This window comes from Megalobrama amblycephala, linkage group LG4 (assembly GCF_018812025.1).
Source record: "Megalobrama amblycephala isolate DHTTF-2021 linkage group LG4, ASM1881202v1, whole genome shotgun sequence".
NCBI lineage: Eukaryota > Metazoa > Chordata > Actinopteri > Cypriniformes > Xenocyprididae > Megalobrama > Megalobrama amblycephala.
This window is the reverse complement of record NC_063047.1, coordinates 16408978-16424501: the sequence shown is the minus strand read 5'-3', so window position 1 is coordinate 16424501 and position 15524 is coordinate 16408978. Positions and strand designations below refer to the sequence as shown.

Here is a 15524-nt window from a genome sequence, read left to right as displayed (position 1 = left end):
ACGCTCTCTTCTCTGTCACGGTGAAGTGACACACACCCGCGCGGGCGTCTCCTCTCTCTCACTCGTCTCATTCACTCCTGTTAAGTAGTGCTTGTATTGCGCATAATTTTAGTCATTCCCGCAGGTTTCACACTCACACCAAAAGCACATGCACCACTGATCTATAAGGTGGAGCGGACAAGCCACACTCAGTCTCAAACAGAGACAGAAATCAAACAGAGTCACAAGTACCAAAATGAGTGGCTTACTGCGCTTAAACTGTCAAATACATACAAAAGTATGTCAAAACCAGCGGCACAGGCAATCTTGGCGAGTATCCAGATAAACACAGTCAGTTTTGAATCGTTAAATAGCTAAGAAAGTGAACCCATGTCGTTTGTAACCGTATCGGGTCCGTTAAACACCGTTCATGAACTCTTAAAGGGACAGCAGTCCAATATTCCTGCTGCTGTCTGTCATGTTAATCAAAGAACAAAAGACAAAGAAAATCACTTTCTACTCTTGGCTGAATACGTTTTATAACTTTAATGGTAAGAATTGATCTGCATTAATATTTACAATAAAGACTACAGAAATTAAGGTTAACCAATGAAAAACTTAGTTTCATAACTAATTAATTTGAGCATTTTATATTTTATTACTGACTTTTTACTTGTTTTTTTTTTTAAGAAAACACAACTTTGTTGAAGAAAAGCAGATTTTTGTTTGTACAGTATATGTTGTCAATTATAGTTCTTAGAAAGAAAATCGAAATCGGTATCTGCAGATCACACTAACAAAAAATCTTGATCGGCTAAGAAAATTGCAATTGGTGCATCTCTAATTTCTACGATTGTCTTCGTCAGAAACAAGAAAGTCATATTAGTCATATTACTTGAGGGTGAGCAAAGCTTGGGGAAATTTTCATTTGAAAGTGAACTAATCCTTTAAAGCTTCTTTTGTTAACAACAGCCAGTTTACAGCATGTTATGGAATGTTGTGTGACGTGATTATTCCCAGAAGAAAACTCAAGACTACAATAGGGGCTTATCAGGGAGTTAAGGAACTGTATATCATACTGATATAGAGAATAACTCCCTCTGGAGTGACTTTGTGCTGTGGAACTTTGCAGAGCTTTTTCATGCTCAAACAGTGACATTACACAATAAAGAAAGATGAATGTAAAAAAGCATAATAGGTCCTCTTAAAAAATATCACCACTAGTCCGGGTGCTGTTATTGCGTTTTTTTACCTGGTGTTCTTGTTTTCCTCAGGCGATGGCAGCTGCAGTGATACTCGCGGTATAGAGATGGCAGTGAACCAGCGTGTGGATGGCATCACCTCAGCACTGCCCTTGTACTACTGCGTCTACCGGCCGCACATCAGCCTGGTGTCCTCGGCCGTGCCTCAGGACGCACACCCTACCCAGAAGTCCCTCAGCCTTAACTGGAGCCACGGAGACCTTATGGTGGAGATGGTCAATGCTCTGGAGGGGAAGACTACCGAAGAGTGAGTGTCATCGATGTATACTTCTCATGACTTATATTATAATAACGCATCCAGATGTTTTATGCTTCTAATTGGTTATTCTCATTACTGTAATTCTGTAATTTAACTATATTAAATGAAACCTGTCACAGTGCAGCAGGCAAAAATAGGCTTTATGCTATATAAACCGCTATATGAACTGATTTTGAAAACTTCATTGTGCAGAATAGCTTATGCGCTGAGAAAAACCCTGGCTTTGCAATATTAATCAGATGAAAGAAGGCATGTAGTAAATTGAGTGCATTAGGATTTTCAATCAAATTTGATACAGTAGGCTTTATAGGGTTAAAGTTTGACATCTGAAAGCTTGAGCTCCTCGTTTGTGCAAGCACACAATGTGGCCTTTATCTTTAAGAAATAACATACTTTTCAAGCAAAACATTTCACAAAAAGAAACTTATGGTATGAATTTATTAAAATAAATGACAGTTTTTGTCCTTGCTTTCTATGCGCTGTAAAAAAACCCCACAGGCTTTTGCTCACTGTTGCAGAACTTACAATGCACAGTCTCAGTGGTATTTCAGTGTTTTCTCTTCCAAATACTCATCGAAGTCATTATTTATGCTATTTGGAATGCATTATTAGATTCATAAAACTCACTCACAGAAGGCCACTTGAAATGCTCATGTACACTTTGTATGTGTGTGCTCTGAAAAAAGCTAAATTAAATTAAAAACACATCGGGGATACGTGTTCACATTAAAAAATAAAAATGCTGTCATTAATTACTCACCCTCATGTCGTTCCAAACCTGTAAGACTTTCGTTCATCTTCGGAACACAAATGAAGATCTTTTTGATGAAATCTGAGAGCTTTCTGTCCCTCCATTGGCAGCTATGCAACTACCAATTTGACGCTTCAAAAAGTTGATAAAGAGAAACTAATCCATATGAATTGAGCTGTTTAGTCCAAATTTTCTAAAGAGACTCGGTCACTTTGTATGATGAACAGTTTGAATTTAGGCTTTTATTCACATATAAACATTCATCAATGCACACATCAGTTATGGTAAATGGAAGCTCAAGTGCAAGAACCAGTGAGGGTCATTCTTGTGTTATGCGGCACATTTAAGCTACTGCAAGAACCAATGAGGTTTGTTCTTGAACGTCAGTCAAGTTTGATTGAGCTTCTGTTTATGTTTGCTGATCTGTTTTTATATGTGAATAAAAACCTAAATTCAATCTGTTCATCATATAAAGCAATCATGTCTCTTCAGATAATTTGAACTAAACTGCTCGATTCACATGGATTAGTTTCTCTATCAACTTTTTGAAGCGTCAAAGTGGTATTTGTGTAACTAACATTGGAGGGACACAAACCTCTCAGATTTAATCAAAAAGATCTTAATTTGTGTTTTGAAGATGAAGGACTTACGGCTTTGGAACAACATGAGGGTGAGTAAATCATGAAACAATTTTCATTTTTGAGTGAACTGTCCCTTTAAGGGAATAAACAGACAGTACAAAACATATGAAATGTCAAAACAGATCTGTGCATTTAGTGTGAATTCAGTCTATAATGTCATCAAAAATAACCAAACAGCTATAATGCTTGGAAAAAGAGAAAAATCTGTCAGTGCACTTGTCTGTAAACCTTCAGATATTGAAAGCGCTCTTTGATGTAATACACTCGTTGTTTATTACTTAATTTTTGCTTTTAAATAAAGTAAATAAAATGGTATAAATTAAATGGTTAAACTAATTGTGTTGTGATAGGATTTCGACTCCCAGAATCAGAAAGATTCTCACCCAGTAGCGCTTATTGAGCTTGGCATGTCCTCAACATAAATTCTGTGTTTTCCAGCTCTCCGTTTAAGAGCAGTCCAGCCTTGGCCAGCCGTCTTTGCAAGGCAGCGATGTTGAGTCGATTTAATTTGGTAGCTAAAGAGGCCCAGAGAGAGGAGCTGCTCACCGCTGTCACATACAGGGAGGCCAAGGTACTGCACTCTTTCTTATTTACATTTCAGCTATCGCTGCATGATTTGGGGAAGAAATCTAAATATAATATAAAATCATTGAATTGGTCTTAGACACCATAGATTTTTATCCTATGACAATTGTGAGGAACAAATCATGATTTATATAAGCAGAACTAACATGGAAAGTTCTTATGTGCATGCCAACTGAAGAGCATACATACAAACTTTGGCGCTCATATACCAGTAATTCAATTATTTAAACATTATTTAGGAAAATGTAATAATACAGTAGGTGGACAACCAAAATGGGTATTACCGCCGCGCATACCGCCGCCGCAGGGCCGTTGCGTTAACTGAAATTCAGTGGCGTGTAAAAAAACTACCGCCAGGTGGCACAAAGGGACGGATTGGAAAGTGACTGTAATAATAAAATGTCGGTTTGTAAACGAAGATGAAAGGACGAAGTAAAACAACAATAACATTATAATATAACATTTTAACATCCTTAAAAACCATTATAAAATATAAAGTGAGAGTTAATTTCAAAACGTGGGATAGTCTTAGGCTAGGCCTACTCCATCAGAAATTAAAATAAAGACCTTTACATTTACAGTCTTACTGCATGCTATTGTCATTAAACAGTCATTAGGTATATATATATAGGAGCACACACACACAGATTATAAATGTAGGCTAATATTTTCATTCTGGTTTGCTCTTAGCAAAAAAAAAAAATCCTTCAAGTTCCACATGCGGAGCGGTCCAGCATTAAGAGCAGTAATTCTTATTAACTGCTATTGTTCTTGATTTTTTTTTTTTTTTTATTGTTCTTGATTATTATTATTTATTTATTTATTGCCTATTATATAGGCTATGCTATGTAATGTTTAGTGATTTTGATGTCGCAGACTAAAATACCGGCAGGAATAAATATTTTGGCTAATTTACTCATTAAAACCAAAGGTGTTCATCTGTGATTGTACATCAAGAGCAAGGACACGTTGTGTACATTTTGTTTTGTGCTTTTACCAGACCGAAACGCTCGATTGTCTGCATGTGTGAAAACTGCGCGTGTGCACGAGCGCCAAGAGAAATGATAACAGCAGCAACGAGCACTGGCCACTTTATTACATGTCTTTATTTCTTAAATAATTGATAAGATGTTTTTGGTTGAACAATATATTTTAGCTGGTCTAGTTAGACACAAATTTGCGTAGTGGCTTATTGTGCAAACTTTTTTTTCCCTACCACACGCCAAACTCATAAAATTTCTTGCAGATTAAAAAAAAAAAAAAAAAAAAAAAAAAAACCACGACGCTCCGACTTTTAAAAAATCCCTCCTCGCTCCAGTCAAAACATCGCACATATTCTGCTCGGCAGCAGCAGACGCCGACAAACACGCGGGGGAGGGTTGATCCCATTCGGAACTTCTGGAGTGGAGAGTGAAACACTGCAAAACATTGCAAATCTCCATAACACAAACAAATAAAGAAACTTACTGCAAATACTCATAACAGAGTCTAACAATTGTGTATTTCATCTGCTTATTTCATATGATCAGATCAGGATGTTAAAATTAACAAAAAGCACCAAGATTGCAAAAAGGTCTGTCACACGCATAGCTTAGGCTAATATTTTGAGTCTCCCGCCCTCTGGATTAATGGCTTTGGTGACAAACATTTTAAACAAAGCGCCCTTCCCCCTATCTCAAACTTGTCAAGTGTTGCAGAGCAAGCACTGTTAGGTTGGGTGAGTGCTTTTTATATACACAAGATAATGTAAAAAGTATACATTGATATAGACTATAAATAGAACACAATCGGTTTGTTGTTTTTCTTTGTTTTTCTTTAACATTTTTATTTTATTTATTTGTCTTTAAGGAACATTGGATGGCAGTAAAGATTCTGTACAGTTATTGATCTAATAATACTGAGCCATAATGTTACATATCTTGGTCAATTCTTTTGAGCTGCTTTACAGCTTAACCACAGTTACATCAGCAGTTATTGAAATGAACTGAATCAACACAGATCTGCTGATAGAAAAAAATAGGCCTAAATAAATAGCAAAAACAAGATTGGGTTTGTACGGTTCATTTGTACTATAATTTAATAATTTATGTTATGATGTTATAGAGGTACAATGTACAGATGCCTAAATGTTTTGCATAAAGTAAGAATATTTAATAAAGAATCTTAAACTTCCAATGTTAAACATGTTCTCGTCATTTTGCTCTAACTGCAGTCAAAATACAAATAGGCCTATAAAATATTCATATGCATTGTGTAGCCCATTGTGGAGAGTCAGATTAGGCGCAAACTCTATAGCAGAAACTTTTTATCTTAAGCCTAGCACTTGTTGAATAACAAAATGTTGATTATTGGGATATCAACGTTTTTTTGTTCGTATTTGTGTAGCTTATGGCATGACATTTCTTTTTGTAATGTTTATGAGCGTGTTAATGGATACAAACGGCACAATTGCAGTTTATCAGATTGTTACATAGCTATAATTGCACGATATAGTTGAAACATTAACACATTAAAATCGTCTGATAATCATACAGTAGTTAACATGAACCCTTTGTAAGCGATGTATTACCATTACATCATGGGCGTACGGGACACCCCCGCAGCCCCCACCCTATGATGGGCCCTGTCGCAGATTATTTGCTATTTAGTCTTTGCTTTTTTTAGAACTAAACTCAATTAACCAAAGATAAAAATAAAGCATCCAACTGAAGCCCAAAAATGCAAGCAGAATGCAATAGAAAATAGTGCTAAATTACCACAAAAGGGGGGAAAATTCACTCGTTTCCATTGCTGTTTGTAAGGTAGCCAAGACAACAGCAAGCATTGATGCGCTGTGCTACTGTGTTACTGTTAGCGGTTGTGTGGCGAGACAAATAAATATGTTCGGTCTTTGCTGAGATATTATTATTATTATTATTATGATAACGTGGTTAAAGCGCCAGTCAGCGGTCAAAAGCTGCAAATGCACTTTGCGACGCGGCGGCACGCGCGGCGGTAGAAACACCGTTTTGGATGGCCACCTACTGTAAATAGGCAAAATGCATTACTATAATTATACTCAAAAAGGAGCAATAAAACTGCTTTTTAATAATTACTGAAATGAAGTCATTTATATTAATGATTTTCTGAAAATAATGATAATATATGCCTACACACTTTTTACAGAAACTGGGCTATGCCAACTGTTGGCACTTCTTCGGAACCATAAAGCGATATTTGTGGGCGTTCTGTAGGTGTTGATGTGCTTGTACACATTGCGTTTGAATTTAAGGTCAACTGTGAATTATAAAGAGATGCATTTATGAATTTTTGTGTGCATACGAATGCTTTATAAATCGTTCATAGGATCATTTCAGAAACTGTTGTAAGTTAACTTTTAGGATCATTATATGCATCATCGCTGTGCTTGTTTGTAGGGCTGCACAATTTAGACTAAAAATTGACAATAATAATTATTTTTATTAAGCAACATTCACTGAGAACCGAGCCGCTCTGGGACACTGAAAACACCGGATCATGAGCTGCTCATGTAAATGAACACAGTTTCACTCTGACACACGCAGTGCATACGTTTATTTAATTAATCACAGCCGTTACAATAAACCACAAACGGGCGGAAAGGCAGCACAGCATGCAATCCCAAATTCAGTTCCCTTTCGTGCTTATTGTGCTTGAACAGTCAAATAGCCTTGGCGAGTATTCACGTAAACACGGTCGTTGTCTTATTAAATGTAAACGGCTGCAAAAGCATGTGCATTAGTATATTGGATCCGTGCCTTAAGCCGGGTGCACACTGTACGATTTATAATAGTCCTTTACGATTGTTGCTTGTCAGACTGTACGTTCATGATCCTCATTTCACACTGTGGGATCTCAGCTGTCATTTATGTCAGACTGTACGACAGTCAAGACATGTTAAAAACGGAGGCAATTTGACATTCGTCATAGGAGAAGTCACACTGCAGGACTGTGTACCAAATCTTCTGACACTGCCAGAATTTCGTCAGAGGTAAAATTTGATCACAACAGTCATTAATCGGCTGTCAGTGAACATGTCAAACTACCGATCAAAGACTACAGATTTTTGCCTAGGATTATAGGAATCTTTAAGGATTTGGAAAATTTGTCTCAGACAACCAAATTGTGGCCAAAATCTCACAATGTGCACCCGCCTTTAGATCTTAAAGTGACAGCAGCCTAATAAACAACATGCTTTTCAAACAACACAAGAAAACAAGAGAATCACTCACTACTCTTGACTGAGTAACTTTAATAAGGATAAATGTATATTTAATCCATACAGACAAGACTGCAGTGTTTTTTCACATTTGATTATATTTCTTACTAGAATTACAACTCTTAAACTACTCTATAATACAGTATATCTCCTAAAGTAGTTTGCATCTATGTCCTTATTTCTAAAATCAAAGTGAAAATAAAATAACAAAAATAACTATATTGAGATTTATGTTGTGAAATAAAATTACTCATATCGTGAAATAAGATTTTGATCATCCTGTTGTTTTAGGAATTTGCTGTAGTATTGGGTATCATATCGAAGTCACAATATCATGACAACACTAAGCCATATCACAATTTCAGTATTATTTAGATTAATCGTGCAGTCCTACATTAAAATAAACTGACATCACACTAGCCGACTCAAAAGGACTCTCTCACAGCAACGCCCTGGAAACCACCTTAGTCTTTTTTTTTATTAGTTGTCTAGCTTTAAAAAGAAGAATTCTTAATGGCTGCTGCTGCTGCTAGTTGTTTACTTCAGATTTGTATTGGATGTTTAATATTGACCATCTCGTTCTTTATTGAACGTCAAGATGATGGCAAAGCCGTACCAGGAAGCAAAGAGTGTGCTGAAGTCTTACCTGGAAAGAAAGGGCTACGGCCAGTGGGTGGAGAAACCGCCGATCAGCGACCATTTCTCAATGTGAGAGCCCACCTACAGATGCCAGTGCAATATCATGTTTAAATATGTTTAAATTGCATGCTGAATTACTTTGTGGTTTGCATGTTTGTTTTGTTCAAATTTGTTTTATATCGATGAAACAAGAGGCACTTGCAGACAACAGACATACATATGTTTATGGACTGGGGAAACGTACTGGATTTGAAGTTTATTTTCCCAAGTGCAAAGATATAAGTACAGTTCAAGACATATAATAGTGTAAAAGGGGATGTTCTGTTTGCTTCCAAGGTAAATGAAAATAAAAAAAAAAACGTTTGTTTGGTCATTCATTTGCTTTACTGACTGAACAGCGAGTGCTGTATTTTAAAGAAAACATATTATGAAGGAATCAACTTTTCCGTGATATTTTTCCCCCATTGTATTCTGAAAACAACTTTCAAAGCTTAAAATTTCCTCACCAGGTCAAAATGAAACCAATTTAGAAAACTGATTGTTCTGAAAATTTCTGACGTTTGTAAACGGAAACATGGACCTGAAATGATGCGGTGTTGGAATGTTACGACTAGATGCTTAGTAACCGACAGCCAATCGCGTACCTCCTATTCGCATGCTTTGAACAGTTACGGAAACACTGCGTTGTATAAAGTGTTTCATAGGTTAAGGGGGAAAATGTCAAACGCAGATATAAAAAACACCAATTAGAGTGTAGAGACCTTTTAATTCTTACCTTTTATAGTTAAAAAAAATCCATTCAGGATAAACTTGATATAGTCAGCAAAATATATTATATAAAGCCTTTATGTAAACAGGGTCATGTGCTGCACTTATCCAATCAATGACACTGACACTGAAATATGCAAATAAGGACATTAACCCAGGGTTTAGGAATGTACACTCTAAAAAAAAAAAAAAAATGCTGGGTTAAAAATGGACAAACCCAGCGGTTGGGTTAAATGTTTGCCCAGAGGAAAACACTATTTTGTGAAGTAGCTAACATAGCATAATCAGATGCAGCTTTATTTTTAGTAACAGTAATACAGAATTTTCTCCATCATACAATACGTTTTAAAATTTATTTATCAACACAAGCCATCCAGCATTTAATATGATATTGTAAAATCGATCTATCTTACTGCAGTGTGTAACAGTGTCTCACAGCAGCCGCCGAGCGAACGCACAGAGTAACGTTATAACATCATTTTCAACACACTCAAATGTATCTAATATGATAAACAGAGCTGCGTTACCTCATACTCATGACCGGAAAAGCGGAAGCGGCGCCGGCGACTGTGTCATAATAAAAGTTCTGCTGCTTGCGGCGTGTGTTGCTCCAGCGGCCTCGTTCAGCTCCACAACACTCGCTCTTGCTCTGCTTCATACCACAGTAACGTTAATAATCGCATCCATTTAAATAGGACTCTTCCCGAGTCCTATTCCGATTATTTCCACCGGCTGTGATGTGAAGACCACATGTCCCAAGATTCCGCGCTCAAACTTGGCATCATCAAGCTACGCCTTTGTTTTGAATAGGCCTCTAGTGACCTCTAGCATACAGAAAATATTACATAGTGCACCTTTAACCCAACCATTGGGTTAGAACAACCCAATTGCTGGGTTTGTCCACTTTCAACCCAACTTGGGTTGTTTTTAACCCAGTATTTTTTAGAGTGTACCTTTTATAGTCTGAAAAGTGAAACAGCAGTGTGAAACAGCAGCTAATGAATACCCAGGATTAATAGTTAACCCAGTGTAATTTATGAGCAGTGTGAAACGTGAAGCAAGATAACCCGGGATTCCATTTACCTGGGGTTTAGAATAACCTGGGTTAGTTATTTCAGGCGTGAAAATAGTTCTCTGTCTTAACATCAGGAATATGTTGTAGATGAGCAGTGTGTGTTCTTAAGTGCTTTATGGGTCACTTTATTTGTGGTTAGTGAAACCCTACTGAGAAACGGGCCACTGCGCGGTGTGTGTTTGTTGCTGGGTGTTTGGAGGTAAACACATTCAAGTGCCCTGTTCACACTACAACACAGGAAACCTCAGGGGCTTCCTGTCAAAGGTGTATCTGCATCCAATTGCATTTAATATGCGTTTGTGTTAGTGGGGTTCATGCAAGGACCATCTTTTTTTTCATACAGTTGGGCTATGTTGCACATCTTAATGACAGGACCGTGTTTTGCTGTGGAGAAGGTTTGTACTCTGTATGCATCTCTTAAAATGGAGGGAGTGAGTCATGCTTTTGCTTTTTGTGCTGGATTATTGCTTTTTGAAGTCATACAAAAGAAGATGATTCTTTGTCTTTCTTTGGAGCAAATGCACAGGTTCAATGTGCATGCTTATGCATGCACACAAGCCATGCTGGATAAACAGCCAAAAATGCATAGCGACAATTGTGCTGTTAACATGCAGGATGTTTTGTTCAGTCAGTGCTTGAACTTGGCTTGTGGTCAATTTATGTCATTTATGTTAAGTGGCATTTATTTTCATAGCAATGCATTCAGTTATGTTAATATTTTGTTTAAAGAATTTAACCTTAGTGAAATTGTCAAATTTAAAAAAAAAATAAAGTTATGGGGTGTGGAGTCAAAGGTAAAATGCCCATGAAATGGAACAGAGGATATATGAGGAGGACGACAGCTCACAATTCTGACTTTTTTTTTCCCTCGCAATTGCGAATTTATCTCTCAAATCTAAGACTTTTTTCCCCCCTCAGGATTGTGAGTTTATATCTTGCTATTCTGACTTTTTTCCTCAGAATTTTGAGATATAAACTTACAACTGCAAGTAATAAATTCAGAATTGCAGGTTATAAGCTTATACTTGCAGAGATTCCGTTGTCATTCCCACGTTGCACGTCTGCCAGAAATGGAATTATGTGATCAGAAAGCGGTTATCTCTGCTTATGGGCAATTCTTTTGTTGTATTTTATTTTATCACCTGTTCTGTAAATGTCTTGTGACTACGCACTCTGGATCCACAGGTAAATGACATCCTGGCAACACTGGTTGGCTGATGGGACCACATGAATACAAACACCTATTATAATATAATGAAATATTGAATTAAATGTATACTGCATATTTTAAGTCTTTAAAACGTTTTAGTTTTACTGGATTTGACAACAAAACTTCCGTGTTCAGAATCGGAGAAAGCTATGGCGTTAATGTCATCGAGCATGTATATAGAAGAGCACTGCGCAAGATATATTTGATTGAGAAAAAAAGTTAAATTCAAGCGTTTACATGCTTTTTTTTTTTTTTACTACTGTTGATCGAATTATTTCAGATCTGCACCACCCCTTTCAGTCCGAATGACATTTAATTTGGATTACTCAAAATTATTTGTTTGTATGTAAACATAGCGAGGCCTATCCACCTTATTTTTAAAGTTGGCATAAAACAGAAGTTGCACTAGTCTTTTCTTCCCTATTGTGCCGTGTATCCGAGTGAAACGGCTTCTGGAATCAGAACAAATGTAAAGCGGGGCTGGATTTTGTCCAAGGGGAATTTATTGGATGGTTTGCTATTGGTGAATCTCATGTGAATGACAGGTTGACCCGTTCATGTACTTGCATGTTCTCTAATGACTAGGGAAAAAAAGCTGCCTGGAGACATTTCAAAGATGTCCCCAGTGTGAACTGACATTCCTTCAAGGGAGTTTGAGCTTGGAATTATGACTCACAGACATATGGAATACTTTTTATTTACTCTATTTTGGTGCTTGACAGACTGAAGATCTGCATTCTTTTTCAGAACTCCTCCTCGTGTGTTCCGCAGAGAGTCACCTGACATGAAGAACGTACATGATGTTGCATTCTTTTTCGAAAAAGAATGCAACATCATTTACGTTCTTCATGTTGAGCGCTGAGGTGATATAGAGCAGTTTTAGCTCTGGAACTTGAGTTTATGCACCTGGTTGTAACTCAGATAGTATCAGTTTATGGTTTAAAGGGCTCAACCACATAAACTCTCACATCTGGGGCAATTTATTCATTTATTTTCAGTTCCTGTTTTGTTTGCTGCAATGGCAGGCCGTCCCGTTATCCCACATCCCACTGTTGCCTACACATTTCCCATTCAGGAAGGTGGGCGTTAGTCGTCTTGAGCAATCATCATCTGGGATCAACTTTTGAAGCAGCAGATAATTGAAATGAAGCAGCACTGTGGTTTAGTGCTGAGTGTTGTGTGTTTGGTTTTTGGGGTGATTGAGACCCACGCAGGCGCCTTTTATAGTAGTGCCCACACACAATCTAATCTGAAGGAGTTCCTTTATGCTACAAAGTGCAGTTTAATCATTTCCCTTCACACCTTTCAGGAAGGAAAGCAGGGTTTGCCATGTCAAGTATCTCTAATACTATTGCTCATACTTAGTGTTAGCATTGAAATCCCTAACCCCAAGTATTAAACTTTGACAATTAACATGTGCTGCACCATTTGTACCGCGGGAATGAATGATGCCTCAAATCGTGAAGCTTGTGAAGAAGACTTTAATAAAATTCAAGTAATCAAATTTATGATTTTTGTCGACAATCATATCTTTAGACAGATTGCATGCATCATGTAGGACCTAACTTTATGCAAACAATTCTCACTTTTAACTAGTTGCTTATTAGCTTGCATATTTGCTGTTTATTAGTTCTTATAAAGCGCATATTAATGCCTTATTCTGCGTGACCATATTCTACAAGTCGTAGTAAATAGTGAATGTGTTCCCCATGCCAAAGTGTTACCCAAACTTTATAGATAATTCAATACTTAAGTGTGACATTTATATTAATTTATTTTATTTTTATTAACTTTAAAAGAAATATAAGAATCTCCCATTTACCATTTAAGCATTTATTTATTCATTTTATTTTTATAAACTTTATTAGAAATGTATTCATTCATTCATTTTTGTAAACTTTATAAGAAATACATGAATCTGTCTTCATTGACCACTTATTTTTAATTTATTTTTTGCAAACTTTAAAAAAATCTCCCATTGACCATTTGTTTATTATTGTAAACTTTATAAGACATAAAAGAATAAAGTTTAAAAATCTCCCATTGACTGACCAAATTTTGAAATGTTACCAGAGGTGATGGCATCATTGTAATATTTATCAAATTGTCTTCTTGATTGCATTTATTTGCACAGTGTAAACAATACAAGCACTGATGCCTCGAAATCGAAACTTATATTTACACTATACTTTTGCTGCATTGCAGGCACTGCTATGTAAGAAAATACAAATCTAGTTGGAGAGTTAAAGTTGTTCTGGACAGACGCCCACTGCTGTCAGAGCAAGAGTGAGTAATGTGAGACCTGTCATAATTTTGACCACTGAGGGAAAATAAATGCCTGACCGCAACTGCATGACATGAACTGAATTAGCACACATGGTAAAGGAACGTGCCATAACTGATAACTCTAATTCGGTGTAATGATGAGCATCCCAGTGTGGTTTAGGTGGGTAAGAGTGATGCGTGCTGACTTATTAGTAGTAGGAGTGGAAAATATTTTCCAGGCATGTTTCCTATTGCTTGTCATAGAACGTGTGATCGGGGACTTTCCCATTGAGTTCACACACACGATGTCCACCTTAGCGATGGAATGTATCAAACGCCAAAAAGAGTGAAACTTTAAAGTTCCGCTGATTTCGCTGTCCCGCAGATTATATGTAGGTCATGAGGTCAGAATCAAAATGAGCGGCTGCGTTTCCATCCAGAGCTGCAGCAGAGGTGGTACAGTTCATCACCTGTGACCTCTGCTGCAAAAATGACATTTGCGTAATTAAACCCACATGATGAACGTGTCAGTGAAGAAATCTCAAGCTTTTAGAATTCAAATGTTCACATTTATTTATCTTAAAACACATGGCAGACATCTTATAAATAACCAATAAATAGATTCTTAAATACATAAATAAGCAGCAAAGCTTATGTAAAACATTCTAGTGCTTTTCATTAAAAAATAAATAGATACTCAGAGAACTGGCAACATGTTGGTCTTCATAAGTTACATACACTGGATACATGGATACATTCTTAGCAGTGCGATGTATAAAGACGTATAACATGATTCAATTAATATCATAAACCAGTATGATACATCACATAAAAAACATAGCAATCGTTTAAATTGCTTTTTTAAACATTGTCTAGAAATAGCTTTTTATGACCCAAAGCCTGCAGTGGTCAAGAGCAGGGTAACCTTCACATGATCACGCTGTTAAGACGTTGAGTTGTTGCACCAGACTTTTCAAGTTGTTTACAAACTGCTCCACATCTGTTTTCTCGTACAACTCGCATCTGCAGTCTTGGGTTGAGTTTGATGTAATCTAGTGAGAGAAGAATGAGAAAAGTGAGAAAAATATGGCAAAAGTGTCTATACTCCTAAAAATAAAAGTTGCAAAAGGGGGTTTTCCCAGAGATGCCATAGAAGAGTCATTTTAGGTTCCCCAAAGAACCTTGCAGTTCTTAGTGTGATGAACATTTTAAAATTCTAAAGAACCTTTTCCCACTACACTCTTAATTTTTTTGTTTTTTGTTTTTTTTTGCAACAATGTCATAGAAGAACCATTTTTTTCTTTGTATTAGAGAATCTTTTCTCACTATAAAGAACCCATTCCGTGGATGTTAATGGTTCTTCGTTAAACCACTGATGCCAATAAAGGACCTTTATTTTTAAGAAAGTAACACCAATTATTATCATGTCTGTTAAATTATGTACCACTACTTTAGCCCTAATAGATGAAGCATATGAAATTGTTTTAATCTATGTTAATAGGAGGTAAATTTTACTTACTTTCCACTGCCTACTCAGTCCAGTCTTGAGGATCAAGAAGTTTTCTTGGCATTCAGCCTCAAGGACTGTAAGCTCCATAATAGTGCAGTTCAGAGCTGAAGACAAACAATCCTTGAAAGAAACAGAGACAGGAGTGCGTTAGGCCTAGAGTTTTAGTTCATCGTTGAGGTGTTTGCAGAGCACATCTCTCTCTGTAAATCTCTCAGCTGCTGTGAAGCGTGTGTGTGTGTGAGAATTGTTGTGAGAGCTGGCTTGAGGTTTGGCTTTCTCGTAGTAACCTCCTTCCTGTGTGAGTGATCTGTCTCACTTTAGCAAACAAGCTGATGCTTAAAGC

The 15524-nt window shown here is 36.8% G+C and overlaps 1 protein-coding gene across 4 annotated transcripts in view; it reads left to right on the top strand.

Moving 5' to 3' along the window:
* Positions 1 to 8716, top strand: part of adad1 (adenosine deaminase domain containing 1 (testis-specific)) — a 30258-nt gene extending 21542 nt beyond the window's left edge. For all 4 annotated transcript variants that reach the window (XM_048187943.1, XM_048187944.1, XM_048187942.1 and 1 more), the window contains exons 10-12: positions 1254 to 1488; positions 3331 to 3463; positions 8313 to 8716. In XM_048187943.1, coding sequence (XP_048043900.1) covers positions 1254 to 1488; positions 3331 to 3463; positions 8313 to 8426 — 482 coding nt within the window. In that variant the 3' untranslated portion in view covers positions 8427 to 8716. The remainder of the gene's footprint in view (positions 1 to 1253; positions 1489 to 3330; positions 3464 to 8312) is intronic.
* The last annotated feature ends 6808 nt before the right edge of the window (positions 8717 to 15524 follow it).